Source organism: Physella acuta, unplaced genomic scaffold, assembly GCF_028476545.2.
Source record: "Physella acuta isolate Inbredline_101_S28 unplaced genomic scaffold, ASM2847654v3 ptg000397l, whole genome shotgun sequence".
In the NCBI taxonomy this organism is placed as follows: domain Eukaryota; kingdom Metazoa; phylum Mollusca; class Gastropoda; family Physidae; genus Physella; species Physella acuta.
Genome location: NW_026731916.1, coordinates 131,748 through 157,554, shown reverse-complemented (window position 1 = coordinate 157,554; position 25,807 = coordinate 131,748). Strand labels below are relative to the sequence as shown.

At 40.4% G+C, this 25,807-nt stretch overlaps 3 protein-coding genes across 3 annotated transcripts in view; all 3 read left to right on the top strand.

Annotated features, from left to right (window-relative positions):
- The first annotated feature begins 4,341 nt into the window (after nt 1-4,341).
- LOC131942231 (mucin-2-like) lies at nt 4,342-15,589 on the top strand. Its single transcript, XM_059301975.1, has 3 exons — nt 4,342-4,361; nt 5,759-7,045; nt 15,385-15,589. Exons 1-3 carry the CDS (start codon nt 4,342-4,344, stop codon nt 15,587-15,589), a joined length of 1,512 nt encoding a protein of 503 aa, XP_059157958.1.
- A 175-nt stretch (nt 15,590-15,764) lies between these two features.
- Nucleotides 15,765-16,465, top strand: LOC131942230 (dentin sialophosphoprotein-like; the record flags this gene model as incomplete). Its single annotated transcript, XM_059301974.1, has 2 exons — nt 15,765-15,890; nt 16,274-16,465. Coding segments are annotated over 2 exons (318 nt in total), but the record flags the coding sequence as incomplete, so codon positions are not given.
- Nucleotides 16,466-24,241: 7,776 nt separating this feature from the next.
- Nucleotides 24,242-25,807, top strand: part of LOC131942253 (electroneutral sodium bicarbonate exchanger 1) — a 110,907-nt gene continuing 109,341 nt past the window's right edge. The window contains exon 1 of the mRNA XM_059302009.1: nt 24,242-24,419. The gene's annotated coding sequence lies outside the window, so the exon portion shown is untranslated. The remainder of the gene's footprint in view (nt 24,420-25,807) is intronic.

Here is a 25,807-nt window from a genome sequence, read left to right as displayed (position 1 = left end):
CAGGTTTATTCTCATAGATTTCTTTTTTGAATGTTTGTTTTGCTACTCTCCCTTGGTTTACGTGATACTGCCCCTTTACTGCTTTATTTTATGATTGTATCAATAATGTAAACATCAAAACATTTACCTCTCAAATACTAAGACAATTTAACGAGTACTAACATCACTGAAGCAATCAAACTTGGTAACCGTCAAGCTGTTGAACAATCCGCCTCTATTTTAGTGCCTTTGAAACACCGGAAATGGGAATTCAAAATGAAACTGGTTCTTGTGACCGCGCATTGTGAAATTGATTGCGTGTCAGACTCATTGGCCCAGAAATTATTGTTGATTCCCCTAGAGGGTTGAACACTAATGATGGGAGACAACTTTGCTCGACACGACGAGAGTAATTTATTTTAATTTCACTATAGACGCCGCAATGGGACGGCGTGGTCGAATGGTAGAGAGCTAGACAGTTAACCCGAAAGTCTCGAGTTCGAATCCGGATTTAAGTCAGTAGAATGTCCCTGAGTCCAACCCGATGGGTACCTAACTCATGTGCATAGTGCTGGCCACTCTATCCCTTCATATGCCGAGGTCTCTGAAGTAGAGTCAGAGGCGTAGCGACCCTTCCCGGCGCCCGGGGACAAACTTTTCGATTTGCACCCCCTTCTGGAGATTTCGATTTGCACCCCCCCCCCCCCCACTCAAACTTTCGATTTGCACCCCCCCCCTCGAGATTTCGATTTGCACCCCTCCCCCCTCAAACTTTCGATTTTCACCCCCTCAACCTGTCAATTTATTTTTCCAACCCCCGCCCCCCCCCCCCCCCTCGCTACGCTACTGAGTAGAGTCTACTTCATATGTCCCACGTGTCTTGGGAAAATAGGATGATGATAAACGCCACAATTTTACATTATAATAATTTGTCAGTTGTTGTTTTTTTTCAGTTTATTTATTTATCGTGTTTTTAAATTGTTAAATAAGGAAATACTCTAATATTTTCATCAGCACCAAAAACATAATTTAATACTACAATTATTTTCCTTTTTCATAAAGCAAAGAAAGCGCTAAAGAAAAGTATTTTTTTTCATTTCTACAAATCTAGTTTCAATCAAATGGCAACCAGAACAAACGGTATATCTATGCTAGAAGTAAAGCTCCCTTTCAAACCTGACGGTTATAGGGCAAGTAAAGTAGAGTTTACTGGTTTCTGTGACCTCGGCTTATGAAGATATAGGGTGGTGAGCACTTTGCCCAGCCGCCTTTACTTTCCCTAACGTGAGTTAGGTACCCATCAGTGCTGGGTGGACTCAGGGTCTCAGGTTACAGGTTAGCAGTCCAGCTCTCTACCGCTAGACCACTCCGTCCCCTATCTGTGCTAGAAGTTTCTATGAATTCAATTGAGAAATTATGTAAAACTGGTTTTGAAAAGTTTTAATTGTAAGCCTTAGTAAATAATGGGTAATATTTTACAGGTAAGATCCGTCGCTCATTGGCGGCAAAGATAATTAGTGCCACTCAATTGTTTTATTAATTTTATTAATCTGTATTAATGAGGTTTATTGTTGTGTTTTAGAACGATAAATAAACTCGGCACCATTGTAGTGGTTCTCGTGATACTCATTGACCTAAGGTAAGTTACATGATACAACATGACCTACACCCTTGACATCTAGGTGGTGAACAGACACCTTTTGACATGTAGGAGGTGACCTGACACCTTTTGACATGCTGGAGGTGACCTGACACCTTTTGACACGTAGGTGACCTGACACCTTTTGACATGTAGGAGGTGACCTGACACCTTTTGATATGTAGGAGGTGACCTGACACCTTTTGACATGTAGAAGGTGACCTGACACCTTTTGACATGTAGGAGGTGACCTGACACTTTTTGACATGTAGGAGGTGACCTGACACCTTTTGACATGTTAGAGTTGACCTGACACCTTTTGACATGTATGAGGTGACCTGACACCTTTTGACATGTAGGAGGTGACCTGACATCCAGTGACATGCAGGAGGTGACCAAACACCTTTTGACATGCTGGAGGTGACCTAAAACCTTTTGACATGTAGGAGGTGACCTGATTCCCAATGACACATATGAGACGTCCGTGTTCCAAATGTTCAACACACCCCTGTGTAAAACCTCCACTGTAGACAACACCAACCTCCAAGAAGTCGCTCTCCTGTCCACGACACAACACACATCAGACCTTAAGACTGACGGATTACATCCCCTTGTCTTCAACCCCCACAGCCCATCCGTCAAGCTAAAGACGACATCAAAACACAACAAGGGTAGGGCTGGGCGGAGAGGTCAAGTTATTCAGATGACCCCGGTAATTTTACGTGTTTTACAATCGGCGAGTTGACATGTTCCTTGTGGCAAAACGTCCGCCATCTTTTGAATCAGATCCTAGATCCTACATGCAGATCGGTCAACACAAGTGCCGTGTAATCCCACTAAATGAATTATGGGTGTTTAATTACCGGGTTTTAAGCTAAAAATAATTCTGACCTATAAATTAGACGAAAGCTAATAAAAATTTGAAGGTGACTTTCTCAAAAAACCGGCAAGGCTGTTGGAAGGTTGGCCTCATCAAACTGACAGTTATAGAGTAGTCCTCAACATTCAAGGGCATATACTGGGTTTTCCGGTCATGGGGGAGGGGACATGTCCATATATATATATATATATATATATATATATATATATATATATATATATATATATATATATATATATATATATATATATATATATATTCCATATACACGTGTAAAAGTATGTGTATATGTATTTAAATATATGTTTTTTTATGTTATAATTTTTTTTACTCCCCCCCCCCCCCCCCCCGACCCATACATGGATTAACACATACGTTATTACGATTCTCAACCAAACTGTTTTCCGTAGGCATCGTTGAGTTGATATAATCCCCTCTTCACCCTTGTCGGGATTTTTCAGCTTTGCTCTTATTAGACTATTTAACTTACACTGATTAATAATTTAATTAAGTGGAATTATCATTTCTCTGTATATATTTTGCTATTTTTTTGCCATGGTGTCACCCCCCTAATTAGTGTCATCCGTTGCGGTTCTCTCCTCCGCCCCCCCCCCCCCCCTCCACCTCTCTTCTCCTCTGCTAAGATCTAACACTCAGTACTCCAAAGGGAGTATCATCACATTACTAATTTCCAAAATATGTTTGTTATTTGTAGAATATGATCTTGTTTGTGGGCGTTTCTTTTTTATTTCTTTAAAGATTTTTGCTCAACAACATAATATGGACTACATACTGCTTTGTTCACGTCTCAATGCAATAGCAAAACCAATCAGTACAGAGCATTGCCTGCTTCAAAGGATAAGTTTCCCGATTGTACAGCTTTTTTCTTTTATGTGTTTTGATGATTCATGTTTTAAAAGTATTTTTACGTTTGTTTATCTATGTTTTTTACTGTTTAACATCAATTGCCTGATTAATTGACGTATATGCTCGACCTGTGTGCTATTATCTAGTATTTTAAAACACGTGTTTTATGTCTTAAATTGCTGTAAGCTTTAAAGAACACACGTATCTTGACAAATTAACACACAGTAATTGCTTGCGATTGTGATTTTTCTGTGCATTTATTCAATTTTCCCCTACATAGTCGCATAGTGTTTCTAATTTAATAGCCCTTATAACGACGTTTAAGATCAGATGGCGCATAATAAGTTGACACTAATTGTATTTGAGGGAATCCCTTCCAACATTAGAATTAAGAACGAGGTACAAGCTGATATGTAATCGATCGTTCAACACCCTGCTATAATTTAGATATATCAAACAGAAGCGTAGTGGCGTTCTATAGGGCATACTTTACGTACCCATTTACTCTACGACGCTCTACGCCACTGCCTTCATTACCTCAAGGAGGTAAAAACTACAGGGACACCCATATTTAATCATGTACATTTCATACAACACAATAAAATGTCTTTTTTTTCTATAGAAAAATGTAATACGACAAACATCACGAGGATTTGATATATATATATATATACATATTATATCAAAGCTTCATAATGCGATGTCTGTCTATTAAACTTCTGCTAGTAATCCAATGTTTCTAGTAGAAGTCTTTATCGTCTTTTCTTTACTGTAAGATTTTTTTGAAGAGTTGTTAATATGGCGTTACAACTGTTTTCAATACTTTATTATTATCATATTGATTGGCTGTTATTAGACAAAAATATAGGGAACGTACAGTGTATTAAAAAAAAGCTAAATACAACTACTGAAAAAATGTTTCCTATCTGGCATAATTCGTTTTTAACTATATGTTTAAAACCGAATCATAGACAAAATGAGTATACCCCCATTTCTGTAAATTATATTTTATAGATATTAATATAAACTACCGATTTATGAGTACCGAATCGCTACACAACAAACTCCGCACCATAATATGACACCATCCCAGAAATAATTTGAGAGCCCTTAGTCTATATTAGGCACCTTTCTATAAATAGCCCTTCGTTGCTATTCCAGGGGAAGTGTGAATCTCGGCCACTGCCCTCTGTTTGATTTATCTACACGGTGAAGACATCCTGACATCCGGGCAACTAGCCCGCCCCACTGTCGAAAAACACTGGCCAGCCATTCCTTGCGGTACTTAGTGAAACCTCGACACCGGAAGCATATTTTATTAGTTTCACTTCCGGCAATTAACCATTTTTATTTGTTCTTAATTTTAGAAACTCCAATTAGATGTTTAAAAAATTTGCACCTCATAGAATTATGCGTAGGATTCCGTTTTTTTTTTTTACAAACGTAAATTTTAAAGCTCTAAATCAACATCCGAGTTTGCGATGTCACTCGCCGTTACTCTATTTTTAGAGGTTTCCAGATAAATTTGTGAAAATATTGTCATTGTTAATTTTTGGTATGTGTTTATTAAGTGTTTAAGGTTTACTCAATGGCTTTATACAATGCAGACGCGTTGCTTGTTAAAGGTGTGTACTAGCAGTAAAGGTGTTAGTAGGTCTAATTAACATTCGCAAACAATATCAATATTAAATTAGGAAATATATCTTAGCATTTTGATCCTGTAAATAAGTTTGTATTTACTCTATTCGTTTAAATTATATAAATATATCTTTGTTGTTTGGGAAATAAATTTACGATAATTTAAGCGAGATTTAATTGAAAAAGAAAAACAACAACAAAAAAAACAATTAATCACAGAGATTAAAGAGGTATCGACAAAAACAAAGGATTAAGAAATTCGTTCAAACGGAAACAAATCTTAATCCCTAGAGTAATGTGATCTCCGTGTGTGACTTGTTTCACGTTTCACGTCTAACTGGAATAAATGTTCAGGAGAATGTTCCAGAGATCATTCTTTAGTTTACATTGTCGGCGAGGGTCAGGAATTTATAGAAAAACATCGTGTTTTGTCGGCTAAATCCGGGAATTAATTGAGAAATTCTGTGGTTTGTCGTTTTCCAAATCTTGTGTTACAGTCGAGCATTGATCTTGGGCTAATGTTTACATTCACCCCACCCACACCTCACACTCTGTTGCTTCCCACACACACCCCACACTCTGCTGCCTCAAACACACACTCCACACTCTGGTGCCTCCCACACAAAATCAAACACCTACCTCCTCGCCCCTGCCTTTATACGTTGATGCATATAATTATAAAATTATTGTTTCCAGTGCTGTTTAGTATTGATTTAATACATTATTAATACCTGTCATTTCTGTCATCTAAACAGTAAATCAACTTCCTCAAAGACCAAACCAACGTCCGCTACACTACCAGAGACCACACAAGCGTCCACGACACCATCATTAAATCCACAATTATCTACCACACCATCGAACACCACATCATTATCAACTACACCATCGACTACAACATCATTATCAACCACATCATCGACCACCACATCATTATCAACCACATCATCGACCACCACATCATTATCAACCACATCATCGACCACCACATCATTATCAACCACACCATCGACCACCACATCATTATCAAACACATCATCGACCACCACATCATTATCAACCACATCATCGACCACCACATCATTATCAACCACATCATCGACCACCACATCATTATCAACCATACCATCGACCACCACATCATTATCAACCACACCATCGACCACCACATCATCCTTTACCACAGCATCGACTACCACATCATTATCAACCACACTATCGACAACCACATCATCCTTTACCACACCATCGACTACCACATCATTATCAACCACACCATCGACTACAACATCATTATCAACCACACTATCGCCCTCCACATCATTATCAACCACAACATCTCCCACAACATCATTATCAACCACACTATCGCCCTCCACATCATTATCAAACACACCATCGACAACCACATCATTATCTACCACACCATCGAACACCACATCATTATCAACTACACCATCGACTACAACATCATTATCAACCACATCATCGACCACCACATCATTATCAACCACATCATCGACCACCACATCATTATCAACCACATCATCGACCACCACATCATTATCAACCACACCATCGACCACCACATCATTATCAACCACATCATCGACCACCACATCATTATCAACCACATCATCGACCACCACATCATTATCAACCATACCATCGACCACCACATCATTATCAACCACACCATCGACCACCACATCATCCTTTACCACACCATCGACTACCACATCATTATCAACCACACTATCGACAACCACATCATCCTTTACCACACCATCGACTACCACATCATTATCAACCACACCATCGACTACAACATCATTATCAACCACACTATCGCCCTCCACATCATTATCAAACACACCATCGACAACCACATCATTATCAACCACACCATCGACAACCACATCATTATCAAACACACCATCGACAACCACATCATTATCAAACACACCATCGACAACCACATCATTATCAAACACACCATCGACAACCACATCATTATCAAACACACCATCGACAACCAGATCGTTATCAAACACACCATCGACAACCACATCATTATCAAACACACCATCGACCACCACATCATTATCAACCACACCATCGACAACCACATCATTATCAACCACACCGTCGACCACCACATCATTACACCAGCGTCTACTATACCACAAGAAATCACAACATCTTTGACACATTACTGCACTCTAACGTGACTGCACTATAATTTGACACATCACTGAAATTTTAAGTGACTTGTGACTGCATTCAAACGTGACACGTGATTGCACTCTAGCGTGACACATTACTGCACTCTAGCGTGACACGGACGAACGTAATTGTTTTGTTGACGTACTTTATGACATTATTAGTTTTAGAGGTTCTAAAATTTACAAAGGTAAAGACACATGTGTGAAACAAAATGTTTTTTTTTAATTTAATGTTCTCATGTTACAATTAGCAATGTGAATATATATATATATATATATATATATATATATATATATATATATATATATATATATATATATATATATATATAGATATATATATATATATATATATATATATATACAGAGAGTGTAAGAAAGTCCTTGCCCACATTTCCATGAGCAGAAGAACTTAAATATAACGATGCACTCCGCACTAGTGGCTTATGTAACAGAAAAGTGCTAAACATTAAAATTAAAATATGAATTTAAAAAAAAAATGGCCATGAAGGCACTAAAGACACGGCGTTTTCGGGATTTTCCGTTACTTTAGAATTTAAACGCAATGTATGTTGGGTAATGGTCGCCATGGGGTCGCCTGAAACTAATTTCTGAATGTTTCAAAGCGATCTCGTCTGTTTAGTGCTGTGAAGTGTAGAAATGTGAGGCCGGTCTGTCTACAATATTTTAAGTGCACTTCCTGGGGTTGCTTTAATAAAGGTAACGCCGGAGTAGGGTTCAAAGAAAAAGTCTGAGATAGTTCCTTTTTTTAAAATAAATAATAATTTTGGTTTGGATGTACTACAGTTGTTTCCATATGAGTAGTTTAATCTAAGGTTAGTGGAGTTAGGATTAGGTAAGCAAATCTCAATCGTTCAGATAAAAAGAGAATTATTACATCATTATTGTAACAAGTGTTTCTTTCAGACTTTTTTCTCCGTATGAGCACTTGTAATTTTCGGGGGGGGGGGGGGGAGGAGCGGACTAAATTTTCACTACGGATACTGGTAAAAGTATGTATTTACAGTGTAAATTCTATTTCGTCCGGGGGGCGGAAGACGGTCGATCCCCCCCCCCCCTATCCCCCCCCCCCCCCCCCCCCCCGAGTAGATTCCTGTAAGAAACTCTGATTGTAACGTCTAAAGTAATTTTCAAACATAAACGTTATGGGAAATAAGATTATTTTGGTGATTTTTTAAAACATGTTGTCAGATAATAGAATCTTCTTAAAAGGGGGGTGTTAGGTTACTCGTAGTTAACTAGATACACACATGTCAATGCTAACCCAAACCCTAACCCGAGTCCTAACCATAAATCTAGTCGAGACTACAATACCACTGACAACCTAACACCTAATTTCGGAAATCGGTATTCTCAACCATCCGATTATTTTAATAAAATAATTAACCCTTTTAGTTATCGAATTTTCCTTTGATTAAACCAATGTTGTTTATGGTAAAATATCCCTTTAGACGTTAGGTCTTTTACTCGTACAATAACTGAACGGGTGTCCTTGTCCGTACTTATCATAATTGCTGTTTCCTTTCTTGATTTTGCTAATTACGCTGACAAAGTGTTTCTTTGAGACTTTTTTTTTCCGGGAGAGGGGGGTGTGGCACTTTAAATTTTCGGTGAGGGAGGGAGCGGACTCAATTTCCGGGGGGCGGATACTGTTAAAAGTATATATTTCTCTATATAAATTCTATTTCGTTGGGGGGGGGGGGGGGGCGTTAGACGTTCTTCGGTCCCCCGAAGAAAGGCCTGGAAGAAACTCTGGGTGGACATCCTATAATACATGTCATAGAACATAAGTTTAGACCCGACACATTACTTCAATGCCAGTTAAACAAAACACGTTTTGGGTTATTACGTTATCTGTCTTCCAGGATCTATAGCTATTAATACACGTTATATAATATATATATATATATATATATATATATATATATATATATATATATATATATATATATATATATATATATGTTGTTGTATCTCCTATACCTGTTCGGTAGAAGAGCGCTTGACCGTTACTAACGCCTTGTTCGGGTCTTCAGTCTGCAGGTTGTCTTAGAGTTCTCCAAGCTCTGATTTGTAAGCCTGTTTGACATACTTAAATTAGGTAATAGCGGCCCCAGCTTTGGGCTAACCACACCATCTATTTATATGCCGTGGTCAAGACAGCAAATAACTCTAATTCATCTTCCCAATTGTTTTTAATCTTCTTTGTTTAGGTTTATGTATTGATTTGTTTAGTAATTTGAAGTGACCATTTGTTCGTTCATAACTTGAGAGATAATATTATTTCAATACAAAAACTTTGAGTTGTCCCCCATTGGTAAGCTACCTGTCGCGTGGCATTTACTACTCCAGATAAATCACCATTGATTTACGATCTATGACATCATTAACAAACCCCCACATAGTGGCGTAGCTAGTGGAGGATGGGTGGGGTGGCCGCCCTGGGCCCCGAACATAAATGGGCGACTAAAGGGGTAGAGAAAAAGTTAAAAGCTCTTTTAAAGCTGACGTATTAGAATTATACAATCAAAGGGATGGCACCAAAGCAAAAAGTAACGATTGATAAAAAGCGACAACTAACCTTTTCAACTGGTTGGGGGGGGGGGCGATTTTTCACTAACATGAATGAATATAACTGAGAAGGGAGCATACAATTGACAGTTCGCCCCGGGCGCTGGAATGGATCGCTACACCTCTGCCCCCACCCACCATCTTCACACACACACTACCACAGACGTATACAAACACACATACTGCCACACATATAGTGACACGTTTGACTTTAACTTTCAGATTTTGACCTCAAAACTTTTCCCACAAGTCATAAAACTTCAGTCCTGTATCCTATCGGTGTCAATGGTTTTTTTCTTTAGAATTTCGGAAGTGGTGTTTGACGTCATCACAATACAAAACGAGGCTGTTGTTAATTAAGTTGATTTGATTGCATCCTATATAAATCTATTCTGGTCATTACCGAAGCGTTGAAATACCAGTCGTTATAGTGTAGGTTACAGGTAACCATAAGTTATTAGGTAGAGCCAGTAAAATTATTTTTTGTCAATATTGTCATGGGGTGACCTCATATATGTCTGAGTTCACGTGACATTTCACTCCTACACTTATTTATAAACAATACTCAACCAGAGTTTCTTCCAGTCTACCGCCCCCCCCCCCCCCGAACGCAATGGAATTTATATAGAAAATGTATACTTTTAACAGTGACCCGCCCCCCCCCCCTTAAAAGTGTGTCCGTCCCCCTACGAAAATTTCAATCCCCCCCCCCCCCCCGGAGAAACATGTCTGGAAGAAACGCTGTACTCAAATGCATGGCGTGGCCTAGCGGTAGGGAAATAAAGGCGGCTGAGCATAATGCCGATCCCGCTATCCGTTCATTAGACGAAGTCTCTGAAGCATTAGAACTCTACTTCATCTGCCCCATGTGTCTTGGGCACGAACGAGAAATGACGATGATGATGAAACTGCAAAATATTATTTTAAAGTTCAAGAATATTAACATTGCAGCACAGAGAAACGTTGGTGACATATTCTTTATTTGAATGGTGTCCCCTTATGCATGAACTAAAATGACCAGAAAGATTAGTCTTCTAATCGTGTGTTAACAGAATGACCTCCCTTGCCATGTAATCGCCAATGTGAACGTGTGTATAGACTAGCTAACGTAAACAAGAGCTCAAGTTCAGAGAGTGGTTCCATCCCCACCCCCCCCCTCCCACCCCCCAACCTCGTTTTAAAATGTGGTCATCCAGTTTATTATACAAGATACAACCTATATAAAAGTCGGGTGTTTGGGAGGTGGGGTGGGGTGATGGGGTTGTGTGGTTGGGAGGTGGGGTAGGGAGGTTGGTGGTGGGGTGGTTGGGTAGGTGGGATGGTTGGGTAGGTGGGATGGTTGGGTAGGTGCAGCATGGGTGGTAACTGTTATATAACGTTGACATGTGCAAACAAAAAAAAAACCTGTTTGGTTCGGGTCCCTAAAATAACCTTGAACCAACCTAATTTTGGTTGGACTCTCCATAGTTCGGGTGGGTGTGAGGTCGGAGTTCACCGTCATTGTTCTGTAAACAAACGCGTCACTTCAGTAGGCGCATGATAATGCTATAATAAAAGTAGTTCATTTTTTTTTCAAATGTTTTAATACACCGAAAGGAATGTTCCACTTCATATTATTTCTGAATTACAAAATGCATTAAGTAATACCCCATAGAGAGACTCTGATGTCATTTTTGTCGAACTTTGAAGTGCTAAGAAAAGCAGCGAAATAATTGCAATCGGAGGTGACTTATACGATCAGATGTAGTTAAAAGATTTCATCAGGCTTTCGCGATCACAAATAGCATAGACTTACTGCTCTTCTTGAAAATCTTAAAAGATATGCAGGAGACATGGGAGGGCCTAATTAAACGATTTCATTTAGACTTTTGCTATCACAACTAGAATAGTCCTTATCTCTTCTTGAAAGCTGTAAAATATGTGCATGAGTTGAGGGTTGGTTATTACATAGACACTAAGTTACTTAACAGGATCAAAAGGAATTATAATGATGATGACTGGCTGATTTTGGGATTACTATTTTAAAAAACAAAAGTCTAAAATTGAGTTATAAATTTGAACACTAGACGAAACAAAGACCTAAGATTATAATAATGATGATGACTGCATGTTTTAAGATTACCAATTTCAAAGACAATAGTCTACATATACCTTGGCGTTTAATGTGAACGCAAGAAGAAATAAAGGTATAATATCTAACCCAAGGCTATAAATTTGCATGACTGTATGGCATAAACAAACAACATACATGTATGGTAGAAAACCAATGAGACCCATAAGTTCACCACGGCATATGCAAACAACATACATGTATGGTGGAAAGTCCCAGGAGACCCATACGTTCACCACGTGACCTGCCAACACTGTCACATGCTGTGTGATTTATGTGGTATTGTTCGTAGTGTTCGCGTTAATCCTCAAACGTGGCTTAACGTTTTATATAGGTCCTATATAACGCTGACTTCTTTAACTTTGTTTAATTTTATATTTAAAAAATGGAATCTATATTATCTTGCCTTTGATAAAAAAAATTAAAAAATATTTTTTTTCCTTTTTATAAAAATGGTTCACGTAAACAATTAGGCCTATAACCAATTTTTTTTTAACCGTTGTATACTATTAGAGGTTAAACATTATATTATCTGTATCTCATTTAAATTGGTATATGAAATTTCATATTTTAATTTTTTTTTAAAATGCATTATATAATTCTACCACATTGTTATTACTTAATTGGACCAATAACCTGTGAGCTTAATTCACACAGCAAAACTAATTTCATTTATTATCATGGAGAGTTTAATATAACTATAAATATTTAATGTAAATATAATAAAATATTGAACAGCAACTGTAAACATTATGTCTTTTATTTCATAGAGATATTAAGATAAATACACATAAACTGCATCGATCTAGGTGTCTTATTCAGGCAAGTGCCACTGGATTTCACGAGTATCTGCCTTTTAGCCTTTTCCTACAAAAATCAATGATAATCTGCCCGTACTTTAAGTAGAGCCACCAATAATTATCTGCCTTAAACCCCCAAATGGTTGCCTGTCCCTAGTCTCTCCATTCATTGCCTGCCCCTAAACCCCCCTATTATTACCTGCCCCTAGCCAGGCCCCACCCCCCCCCCCCTTCATTCATTGCCTGCCCCTAAGCCCCCGCCCCATTACAACCTGCCCTAGTCACACCAACACTTATCCGCCACTTGTCCAAAAACTAATTACCTGCCCAATCAGTTTGACGTCATTGACGAACCCAGTCTAAAATGTCACCTTGTCTCATTAGTCTAGGTCACCTTAAAAAGTCCGTCCATATTTTTTTAAAGGTCGTCTCCTTCTCCCTGCGCCAGTGATCCTGTTATAAAACAATTGAAACAATTCCAGAGCCTCATTTCTCCAAGTGCTGTCTGGGAAATTAACAGCCGGGAGATGGCACCTGAAGCAGTCATAAAACGATATTGAGGGCCGGTCTGAGATTGAGACACGTCATTAAGTGCCATTAGACTGTGCTGTTGAGCTGACTCCCCGTTGGACGAGTTTACTTTGAGAGAGAGTGGGGGTGGAAGGTTGTAAATCTTAGGTTGTTAGAAGAAAATAGGGCAATAATAGGTTGATGTGTTGAGGTTACTGTGCTTGTAATACGTCACATGGTTTTAAATTAAGCACAGACACTGTTTTTCCATTGTCTATCTAGAAATTAGCATTTATACAATGGAAAATACGATAGAATAATTTTAGCAAGGTACAGTGTAGGCCTGTTGTATCATTAAATGTATGATAATTCAGTTGCAATGAAAGGGAAGGTTGTTAGTTGAAATCAGTACCCAGTAAACTAACAAACTAACACTGTCCTTAGAACAAACTAAAACCTAAGTACTAACTGTCGCCATAATCGTAATCCTAAACATAAAGCAAATGTATAACAATCTGCTTAAAAACGAGTTATTTAAACACATGTTGATTAAAAAGTTGGTAGGATATTTTTCATTGCTCTAAAAATATGTAAAAATAACTAGGTTTAAATGGGGTTTATCACTTCGTTTTGCAGCAACATCTTTCAAGTTTTAAACGAAGGTCCATGTGTCTCCTGAAATGTCAATATAGCAGATATATTTGTGTTATCGTGTTTGTCAATTTAATTTAAAGGCATTTTACGGCTAGTAGGTAACTGTCTTATAGAAGTTAACTGTAATCAAGTCAGAAAAGACTTTTTGATTTTTTTTTTAAATAAATGACACTCATTTCAATTAAGTTTTGTGAACCTGTATATTGACAAAAAATCTGACACCTTTTAAAGTTTTTTGATGTTTGTATGACATTTTACGGTCTAGGTCCTACAGCGGTTGCCAGCTCAGCCCACTGATTGAGTCCGGACCCACATCACGTATATCGTCACAGAGTACCACCAACCCAAGAGCAGATTTACAGCGATGGCAGGGCGTACTTGTACAACAATGACACAGCTTTACCCATGTTGTAAATCAACACCAGTTACATTCAACTATTGTTGCAACATACATGAATGTTTGATATAGATGGTTGCTGTGTTTTTGAAAGTAGTACGATAGAAGCTGTGATAGTTTAGAGCAGTGGCTCTTACCTTCTTATGAGGTACCGAACCCCGACAGTATTCATCAAAACCTTCTTATAACTCTATCGTCAAAACTGACAATATCTGATCGTATATCTTTTGACTTGAGTGTGTCTTGACCTCAGCCAAACACATGAGACTGACTCATTAATCCCCTGGGGTTCGATCGAACCACTGGTTTAGAGCTTAGACAAAGGAATGTTTGCAACATTAACCCTAAAGTGTTTGAATCATGGTCCATGTGGTATGTGGGGCTCTTAACATCGTTCAATTAAAGCTTTGACCAATGTAAGATTGAAACTTTGACTAATGTAGGATTGGAACTTTGACCAAGGATTGAAACTTTGTAGGATTGGAACTTTGACCAATGTAGGATTAAAACGTTGACTAATGTAGGATTGGAACTTTGGCGTAAAGTATCGGAGCAGCTTTGACCATATAATATAGCCCAACGTGGTCTTGGACCCAAAACCCAATAGTAATAAAAGCGATTTTTTTACAACTAATATCGTTATTTTATAACCTTTGACTTAATTGTTGTGAAGACAAACTCGTACTCAGAATTTATCTCTGAATATCCCTGACACCTCCTCTGGCACCTCTGACACTTCCTCTGACACCCCTCTGACACCTCTGACACCCCTCTGACACCTCTGACACCCCTCTGACACCTCTGACACCTCCTCTGACACCCCTCTGACACCTCTGACACCTCCTCTGACACCCCTCTGACACCTCCTCTGACACCCCTCTGACACCCCTCTGACACCCCTCTGACACCCCTCTGAAACCTCTGACCCCTCCTCTGACACCCCTCTGTAACCCCTCTGAAACCTCTGACACCCCTCTGACACCTCTGACACCTCCTCTGACACCCCTCTGACACCTCTGACACCTCCTCTGACACCCCTCTGACACCTCCTCTGACACCCCTCTGACACCCCTCTGACACCCCTCTGACACCCCTCTGAAACCTCTGACCCCTCCTCTGACACCTCCTCTGACACCTCCTCTGACACCTCCTCTGACACCTCCTCTGACACCTCCTCTGACACCTCTCACACTACCTCTGACACCTATGACACCCCTCTGACACCTCCTCTGACACCTCCTCTGACACCCCCTCTGACACCTCTCACACTACCTCTGACACCTATGACACCCCTCTGACACCTCCTCTGACACCCCTCTGACACCTCTGACACCTCTGACACCCCTCTGACACCTCTGACACCTCCTCTGACACCCCTCTGACACCTCTGACACCCCTCTGACACCTCCTCTGACACCTCCTCTGACACCCCTCTGACACCTCTGACACCTCCTCTGACACCTCCTCTGACACCCCTCTGACACCTCTGACACCTCTGACACCTCCTCTGACACCTCCTCTGACACCTCCTCTGACACCTCCTCTGACACCTCTCACACTACCTCTGACACCTATGACACCCCTCTGACACCTCCTCTGACACCTCCTCTGACACCCCCTCTGACACCTCTCACACTACCTCTGACACCTATGACACCCCTCTGACACCTCCTCTGACACCTCCTCTGACACCTCTCACACTACCTCTGACACCTATGACACCCCTCTGACACCTCCTCTGACACCTCCTCTGACACCCCCTCTGACACCTCTCACACTACCTCTGACACCTATGACACCCCTCTGACACCTCCTCTGACACCCCTCTGACACCTCTGACACCTCTGACACCCCTCTGACACCTCTGACACCTCCTCTGACACCCCTCTGACACCTCTGACACCCCTCTGACACCTCCTCTGACACCTCCTCTGACACCCCTCTGACACCTCTGACACCTCCTCTGACACCTCCTCTGACACCCCTCTGACACCTCTGACACCTCTGACACCTCCTCTGACACCTCCTCTGACACCTCCTCTGACACCTCCTCTGACACCTCTCACACTACCTCTGACACCTATGACACCCCTCTGACACCTCCTCTGACACCTCCTCTGACACCCCCTCTGACACCTCTCACACTACCTCTGACACCTATGACACCCCTCTGACACCTCCTCTGACACCCCTCTGACACCTCCTCTGACACCCCTCTGACACCTCCTCTAACACCCCTCTGACACCCCTCTGACACCCCTCTGACACCTCCTCTGACACCCCTCTGAAACCTCTGACCTCTCCTCTGACACCCCTCTGACACCCCTCTGAAACCTCTGACCCCTCCTCTGACACCCCTCTGACACCCCTCTGACACCTCTGACCCCTCCTCTGACACCCCTCTGACACCCCTCTGACACCTCTGACCCCTCCTCTGACACCCCTCTGACACCCCTCTGAAACCTCTGACCCCTCCTCTGACACCCCTCTGACACCCCTCTGACACCCCTCTGACACCTCCTCTGACACCCCTCTGAAACCTCTGACCTCTCCTCTGACACCCCTCTGACACCCCTCTGAAACCTCTGACCCCTCCTCTGACACCCCTCTGACACCCCTCTGACACCTCTGACCCCTCCTCTGACACCCCTCTGACACCCCTCTGAAACCTCTGACCCCTCCTCTGACACCCCTCTGACACCCCTCTGAAACCTCTGACCCCTCCTCTGACACCCCTCTGACACCCCTCTGACACCTCTGACCCCTCCTCTGACACCTCCTCTGACACCCCTCTGAAACCTCTGACCCCTCCTCTGACACCCCTCTGACACCCCTCTGAAACCTCTGACACCTCCTCTGACACCTCCTCTGACACCTCCTCTGACACCTCCTCTGACACCCCTCTGACACCCCTCTGACACCTCTGACCCCTCCTCTGACACCTCCTCTGACACCCCTCTGAAACCTCTGACCCCTCCTCTGACACCCCTCTGAAACCTCTGACCCCTCCTCTGACACCCCTCTGAAACCTCTGACCCCTCCTCTGACACCCCTCTGAAACCTCTGACCCCTCCTCTGACACCCCTCTGAAACCTCTGACCCCTCCTCTGACACCCCTCTGAAACCTCTGACCCCTCCTCTGACACCTCCTCTGACACCCCTCTGAAACCTCTGACCCCTCCTCTGACACCCCTCTGAAACCTCTGACACCTCCTCTGACACCTCCTCTGACACCTCCTCTGACACCTCCTCTGACACCTCCTCTGACACCTCCTCTGACACCTCCTCTGACACCTCCTCTGACACCTCCTCTGACACCCCTCTGACACCTCTGACACCTCCTCTGACACCTCCTCTGACACCCCTCTGACACCTCCTCTGACACCTCCTCTGACACCTCCTCTGACACCCCTCTGACACCTCTGACACCTCCTCTGACACCTCCTCTGACACCCCCTCTGACACCTCCTCTGACACCCCTCTGACACCTCCTCTAACACTACCTTTGACACCTTCTTCGACCATGAATGTACCTATAAGTGCTTAGAAATTATAACAAGACATTTGATAAATCTATCTAATGACCTAGCCTTGTCTTGGACAATATATCTGTTTGTCTGTGGTTTCCATGACTACGCAGACAACTTGTCATGTAGACACCTGTATTGTGTTAGGTGTGAGTGTGTGGGCCTGAGTGAGCTTGTGTGAAAGCTATAGTGTGTTTGTGTGTATTCGTGTTTTTATTCCTGTGTGTTTCTGTGTGTGAGTTCTTGTGTGTTTGTTCGCGTGTGTATTTTTCCATGCTTACACCTAATTTAACCCTAAGAAAAGAACAGTTCAATCTTGCCCACTGTCTTCTGTTATGAAAAAAAAAATACCCCAGATCTGAAAATAAAAGAAAATAAAGAAATCAATATACTGTCTTTGTATGGCGCTTTTGCTGCTTATGTAAACTAACATACACAAAATAACACAACAGGGACATTGTGTTTCCCGTCATTGTTTTTATCTGTTCCCATGATCCATTTCGTGTTTACGTGATTGTTTTTCTTGTATTCCATATTTTCTTTTAACCCTCTACAGTTTAAGGCTGAGATAGCTACGACAATAGACCGATCAGAGGCGTAGCGAGGGGGGGGGGGGGGTGCGGGGGTGCGGACCGCACCGGGTGACACCATTTAGGCGGGTGACACCAAGGCAAAAAATAGCAAAATATATAGAGAAAAACTTGAGGGGGGTGCAAATCGAAAACTTGGGGGGGGGGTGCAAATCGAAAGTGTGAGGGGGGTGCGAATCGAAAACTTGAGGGGGGTGCAAATCGAAAGTTTGAGGGGGGGGGGTGCAAATTAAAAAAATTGAAAGTTTGTTACCGGGAAGGGTCGCTACGCCTCTGGGGGGAGACACCATTAAGTGCCGCACCGGGTGACACCCGACCTCGCTACGCCACTGAGACCCATATTGAGTTTCCCTGGCCAATGTCGACACCCACAATAGATTATTATCTTAACAGGTTCATGTCCTTTATTTTTGTTTTTTTTATTATAGCCAGCTTGGGTTTGTTTTGGTTTGTTTGTGCTTATATATTCTTCTGTTTGTGTATGTGTGTGTGTGCGTGTGTCTGTGTCTGTCTGTGTGTGTGTCTGAGTGTGTTTGATAACAATAGATCACGTGAATGCTAGTCTGGGGTTTATATTTAATCCGGATTACCCCCCTTTCCCTGTGCTGACAAATAACACAGCATTGACAAGTTTGATTATAGAGTTCTTTGATATAGTAAAAAAAAAACAATAACAGGTCTTCTTTACATATTTCAGCTGCGCTAATGGTGCTATTTTTTCTATGAAACTAACTCATACATAGAAGTGGCTGTTTGGTGGGGTTATAGGGCTGAATGAGAGAATCGATGTGACTATATGATAGATTATGACGTCATTAAGGCTAGATGATAGATTATGACGTCATAGACTATGACGTCAGTATTGCTAGATGATAGATTATGACGTCATAGATTATGATAAACAGCGCAGGTGTAGTAGAGTTTCTCTGTTTGTGTTGCCAGCAATGTTTCCTTAAACCTGCGCGGTTGCGCGGCCGCGCAGTAGTTTGAAAATTGCCGCGCAGTCATTTTCTAAAATACGTATAACTTTGTATAAGACTTTTAGAACACCGCACACACAAAATAGGGCCTACACGTTGCACACTAGATTTTTACTTTCTCGTATATACGAAGTATAGAGACAGCCTTGTAATCATGCAAAAAAAATAATCGAGATTTTTACAAATCTCGTCGTTTTACACCTGACTGATACTGAAAAACATAATTTTGCAATCTTGTCCGTATGTCTGTGTGTCTGTCTGTGTGTAAACACGATAACTTGAGTACCGTTACAGCTAGGTTGATGAAATTTCATATATAAGTATTTTATCAAAATCGTAGATGCTGATCAACTTTTGAGCGATTTCCGATAACCGGAAGTGGTACTTTTTCTACTTTGAATTTTTCAAAAGCCTTTAACTTGAGTACTATTTCAGATAGATAAATGAAATTTCACATGTTAGTAAAAGATCTAATTCTCTACCTTCTGTCAAATTTTGAGTAATTTCCGTTGACCGGAAGTACTAATTTACGCTATTTCCGATTTCTCATAAAAGGCATGTAAATTTATAAAGTACTAATAATATTGCGCACTATGATGCACATTTTGTTTTGCCGTTCGCTTGGTGCGCAATTCTTTTTTCTATGAGATTCTATTCTATTTTTAAAAGTTTAAGTAATTAAAAATCATGTCTATATTCCAAGTTATATAAGAATATTCGAGAGAGTTTAGGGGAGATCACTCTCGGTTTATTTACCTTAGAGGGAGGGTTGGTTGCCAGTTTTCGAAAAGTTGTGTTCGATTCCTGGCTGACTTTGCATTTCTTTAAAGATAGCAAGAATTATATAAAACTAAAGTGACTAAGAAATCCTGTAAGGGAAGGAGTGGTCTCGTAGGAGAGCACATGCTAACGTGACTTTCTGAGTTCGAACCCTCAGGCAGATGCGGTTCGCTAACGTGGAACAGCAACGTATCTAGTAGAGAAAACTCACAGGAGTGAAGAATTTTGGTCGATAGGATTACCCACTCTGGATTTTTTGCGGTAGTTTCTGCAACTGAAGCTGATACGCACTGGACTACACCGGCGCTAAGGCGGAGAGAAGGAGGACGCATGGGCAATCTATGATCTCTTCATCTAATGCCCTTGTACAAGCCATAGATTCCCTTGGCGAATCGGTTGTCTCTATAGCCAAAAAAAGAGCTATTTACATGAACACAAAGAGACATCATACACGCCCCTCAGAACTTCCACGGAATGTATAATTACGTTGTCCATTTTTATTACGAGCTCCATTTTACGAACACGTGACGATATTAAAGCCATTTGTCCCGTTTAACGAACACCCCGGCCTTATTAAAGGCGAACGTCTCAGCAAGCATGTGTTAGAATAGTTTAAATAATATAAATAAAGGCATGTCATGTTTATACACATTTTCTTTTTATTAATTATTTAATAAATCTTAATTTTTTTCTCTATGGGACAATTATTCGATAGCTCTCTTTGGTTTTGAAGACACATTCCGGGACGTCGTGGTGTAGAGGTAGAACTCGCACCTTCTAACCCGAGGGGCATGAGTTCGGAACCTGGTCCCGACTACAATATGATAAATGAGCGTAAAGTTATTTCTACTGTTCTGTGTACAATTGTTTCTACTTTAGACCAAACTGTTACCTCTTATTTCGTCCATTTTTTTTAAAAATAAGACATTTGGCTGTAGCAATGAGCAGAATTTGAGTATCTCCAGCCATACTCTACGATAGCAGTAATGTAACGACGGTAAATATTTACTTAATTCAATAAGCAGGCTGACCCATTTACAGAATCAATCAAATAAAAAAAAAAATTCAAACACACAAAAATACACGCCTTGCATTTATGCAATTGCAGTTATCAAATTTCAACCTAGTTTTTGACCGCAACTGATACTGGCGCAATTACATCTGCTACAGAGCGCCTGCTTAATGCGACATGATACACGCGCGCGTGTGGCCATTAATCAAAGCGAGGCTAGAGAAGTGCTTCGTTTCGTTTGGTTTTTCTCCGTGTAGGACTTTTTGATTGCACGATTTCTAGGCATGTAGATTTGGTGTTTTTTTGTTTTTTTTAATCTCTCTAAATTAAAAAAAACCGCTATACACATTTTATCTTTACTAAGTGTTTTAAAATTAAACAATTGCGAATTTAGCTCGTCATTTACAATTAGCTTTTTATTATTAAGATTGGTTTTGTGTAAATTCTGTTTTCGGATTTTTTGTGATTGCTATGCAATTTTTACACTTGTGCTTTGGACAGTTAGTTTAAAATATTCCCATGTAGTGTAAGATCAGGATTAAAACTCAAATAATTACTTTTTTTTAGATGTTTCTATAGTTGAATGTGCAGCGTTTAATTTTAATTCAGATTTTATAGTTTATCGTGACTACAGACATTTTGTTCTTAAATTGCATAAATCTTAATGAATAGTCATTAATTCTTCCCATTTAAAAGAAATCTTAAAACGCAGCGGAAGGATACATTAATTGGGGGCGATATATCACTACGCCCAGTTTTTTCCTGGATCTCTGATGCAGGTTAACGTGACCCAAGTTGCACAGGAAAGATAGCCATACATCAGCTGAATTAAATTTATCTTGCATTTATCGCATTGGGTATTTTTTAACACGCTTTGACCTTTTAAAAAACTATTCCACTAAAAACTAATTATTTTTTCTAGAAATATTTACAAATCTAAATCAAATACCTGCTGACAGTTTAGAGTATGTGTAGTTTATGTCAGTAAATTGGCCTACAACTTTGTACTTAAAGATCTTATCATAGACGATAGAGGTATGGATAGGGGAGGGCAGGTGGGACGCCCGATCGGGCGCCTACCTAAACGTATTAGAAAAAGAAAAATAAAGATCATTTTAGCTGCGTTACTAAATTATGCACAGTCGAAGTTAAGAAATTAGAATGGTACTATTCTTTCCGGGTTTATTTAACTGTTTTCTCCATCAAGTGTTGTTACGGCGTGGTCAAATAGTTAACGTTGGTTTTGAATCTCTGTTGGGACGTGTGACTGAAGGTCTGAGTCCACCCAGCTCAGTTAGGTACCTGACCTACGTTGGGGAAAGTAAAGGCGGATTAGCATGATGCTGGCCACACCATCCCTTCAAGAAACATATGAACTCTACTTCACCTGTCCAATGGATCGATAGGTGTATAGAGGAGCCTGACTTTCACATCAACTAAACGGTGCCACCACCTAAAATCTAATACGGGACAGTGATTGTTACAAATTTTCCGGGGGTGGGAGGGACGGACACTGGTAAATGTTTATATTTTCTACATAAATTATATTTCGTTCGGAAGTGCTGGAGGGGGGGGGGGGTAAAGTGCTTCGGTAGGGGGATCGGCACTGCCCCCTCGACCCCTCCGAAGAGATCCATGAAAGCAACACTGGATTTTACAATTATATTTTCTTATTTTTCAATACTTTATTTTTCCCTTTTGTTATAAAGTATTTCAGCTATTTTTTTCTGTATTTGAAAATCGTCAGTTCTCTTGATCTTTACCAACTCTATTTCTCTCTTTCTCTTCTCTCTGTAAGTATGGGACGGCGTGGTCTAGTGGTAGAGTGTTTGGCTTCTAGCCCAAAGCTCTTGTGTTCGTATCTTGGATCGGACTTGTGACTGTTGGCCAGTCCATATACCCACTCACCGCTTTTGGATACCTGACTTATTTGGGGAAATTGATGACCTGTGGTGCATAGTGATGATCACATCCCGAGTTCATCTGCCCACTTGATACACAGATTTAAAGAGGAATTTTTACTTTTTACTTTACTTTTCCCAATTGGTCCCTATGTTTAAAAGGGGAGATTTTACTTTTTACTTTACTTTTCTCTACAATTAGTTGGGTTTTTTTTTCCTTTTTGGAGTATTAACTACTTCTTTAGTATATTCTTAACCTGTTTTTTTTTTCTACCTTAACCTTAAAACCTAGATCTACAGCCAAAGAACACCCCACTAAACTATACTTAGCCTAGAAGAGAATACAGTAAGAGCTCTATTATTTCACCGGTCAGGTTCCAAAAAGCAGGAATTACATGTAATTTATTCTACCTCTATTGTTATAATACGACACTCCCTTCCTCATTTTATTCCGCCACCCCAAACACCCCCCCCCACCCCCACACCTCTTGTTATTCAACCTACTTGTGGTGTGACCACACCACATCGAGAGTGACGTTTCCTTATCCTGTCAAGGGAGGTAAGAATTATTACCCCCTTTTAGTAGCTGCTAACAATACGGTCCCTTAAAAAAAAAACATGACTGAAATTTATATTTTAAGACCGTGCTTTATTACACAGACACTTCATCACGCCCAACCTCGTTTTGGAGCAAGGACATTTTTGTCCGTGTCCTTATATACTTTATATTATCCGATAATTGTTAAAGTATATTTAGCATAGGCTCACGGCAGTTTAGCTTGGGGGCATGCTAGGCTGTTTTGTATCGACATAGGATACTAGACGACAAACTTTAAGCATATCTAGTTGTAGCACTTTCTGTCTAGCCTAACACAAATTTTCTTTAGCGAGGTTCATACTCGTAATGATAGTTGTGTTTCGTTAAGTTTTGTTCCGTGAAAGAGATTTTTTTTTAATCTTGAAGTTAGAAATGCATAATCTGTGAGCCTAGTCATTTTGGTTGATTCTTCAAATCAATTGTGTAGTAGACTTTACATTAAAGAAATTCATTTCGAAACAAATAAGAAGGTAGCTTTTATGAAATTTAAGTTAGAAAAAAAAATAATCGAATCGAGAGCACTAATAAATTGAAAAGATTTTTAATCTTTACCATACTTTAGTGTTACCACTGTGTTTCATGGTGCAGTGTTATGTGTGAGATTTTTTAACTAACTGACCCGAGTGACCACTAGTGACCTCAGTGACCTGTGGTGACCCCTGGGAAGATTTACGTGCGGATTTGACGATAACTCTAGCAGTGCTAAAGTATGGACTATCAGGGGAGTTAACACAAGACAGGTACGTTTTTTTTCTGTTTTTTTTGTTATTAATTTTTTTATAATAAATTATTTATTTAGTCACATTGTGAGTTCTTTTATTCGAGATGTCTTTTCTCAAAAACACTAGAGAACTAGCACAATATATGTTATTAAAATACTGTAGAATTTTTAATTAATTGCTATATTTGACTTTAATTTTCATTATCGTAATTTCGAATTCTGTTCAAATTGAAAAGTGAATTTACCATTTAGGATTTGGTGGGGTCAATAGGGCAGATGAAGTAGAGTTCGTCAATTTTAGAAGGCTAGGCATAAAAATGAATAGTGTGTGAAGTTGCATATCCATCCAGTTTAACTTTGCCTAACGTGATTCGGGTACCCATTATCGTTGAGTGGACTCAGGTGAGTCTATTGACTCGTGCATCATATCAAAATTGGAAAATCCTTTATTAAACTTGCTGTTGCTCAATAGTATAGAGTTATGTAATTCTTACTTTGTAAACTTCTGCATATATTCCTTCTATAAAGAGTGCGTGTTCGCGTAAACTGTATTCATTGTTTTCACTACAAGAGTGTGTGTTTGTGTTGAAAACTTTTGTTAGTTTCTGTGTAATGATACATAGGATCTGGTGATTGAATATTGGTCTAAATGTTCGATATATAAGGGATAATAGATAATAGGGTTTAGGACGTCACGAAGCGACCATTCGTTTGCCAATTACTTTACTAGAGTTCTTCTTTACTACACGTTGGTGCGATTAGGTGTGGCCTAGCTGTAGAGAACTAGACTGCTAATCCGAGATTCTGAAGTTCGAATCCGGGTTGAAGTCGGTTGATTGTCCCTGAGTCCACCCAGCTCTGATGGATACCTAACCCACGTTAGAGAAACAAAGGCGGCTGGGCATAGTGCTAGCCACATTATCCCTTCATATACCGAGGTTAATGCCCCGTGTGTCTTGGGCACGAACGGGATTAAGAAGAAGAGAAGAAGTGACATTAAAACAAAACGAAAATCTTGATTTATATGTACTTATAAAAAAACATGGCTTATCCAAGGCCATGACGTGTTTCAGTGGGGGGGGGGGGGGAGGATGCCCATCTCTAAAAATAGCTTCGTGTACGTCAAACAGACGGGCAGCAAATGGCAGCAGTTCTAGAGGTGAATGTTAGCTATCAATCAACATCTATCTCAGACAACACAGATCAGCATGGGAGCTTGTCCCGATATTTGAATGTCTGAATTAAGGAACAAGGTCTAACAGCGTGTAGATTACATTATAACTTATTGTGTATACAACTAGCTGGGTGTGTACGATTTGTTTGTGCTTGTTAGTCCACAAAGAAATGTTTAACACTGACATCAAAATTTTCAATAAGTTTAAAGTTTTATAGCTTGAACAAAATTCT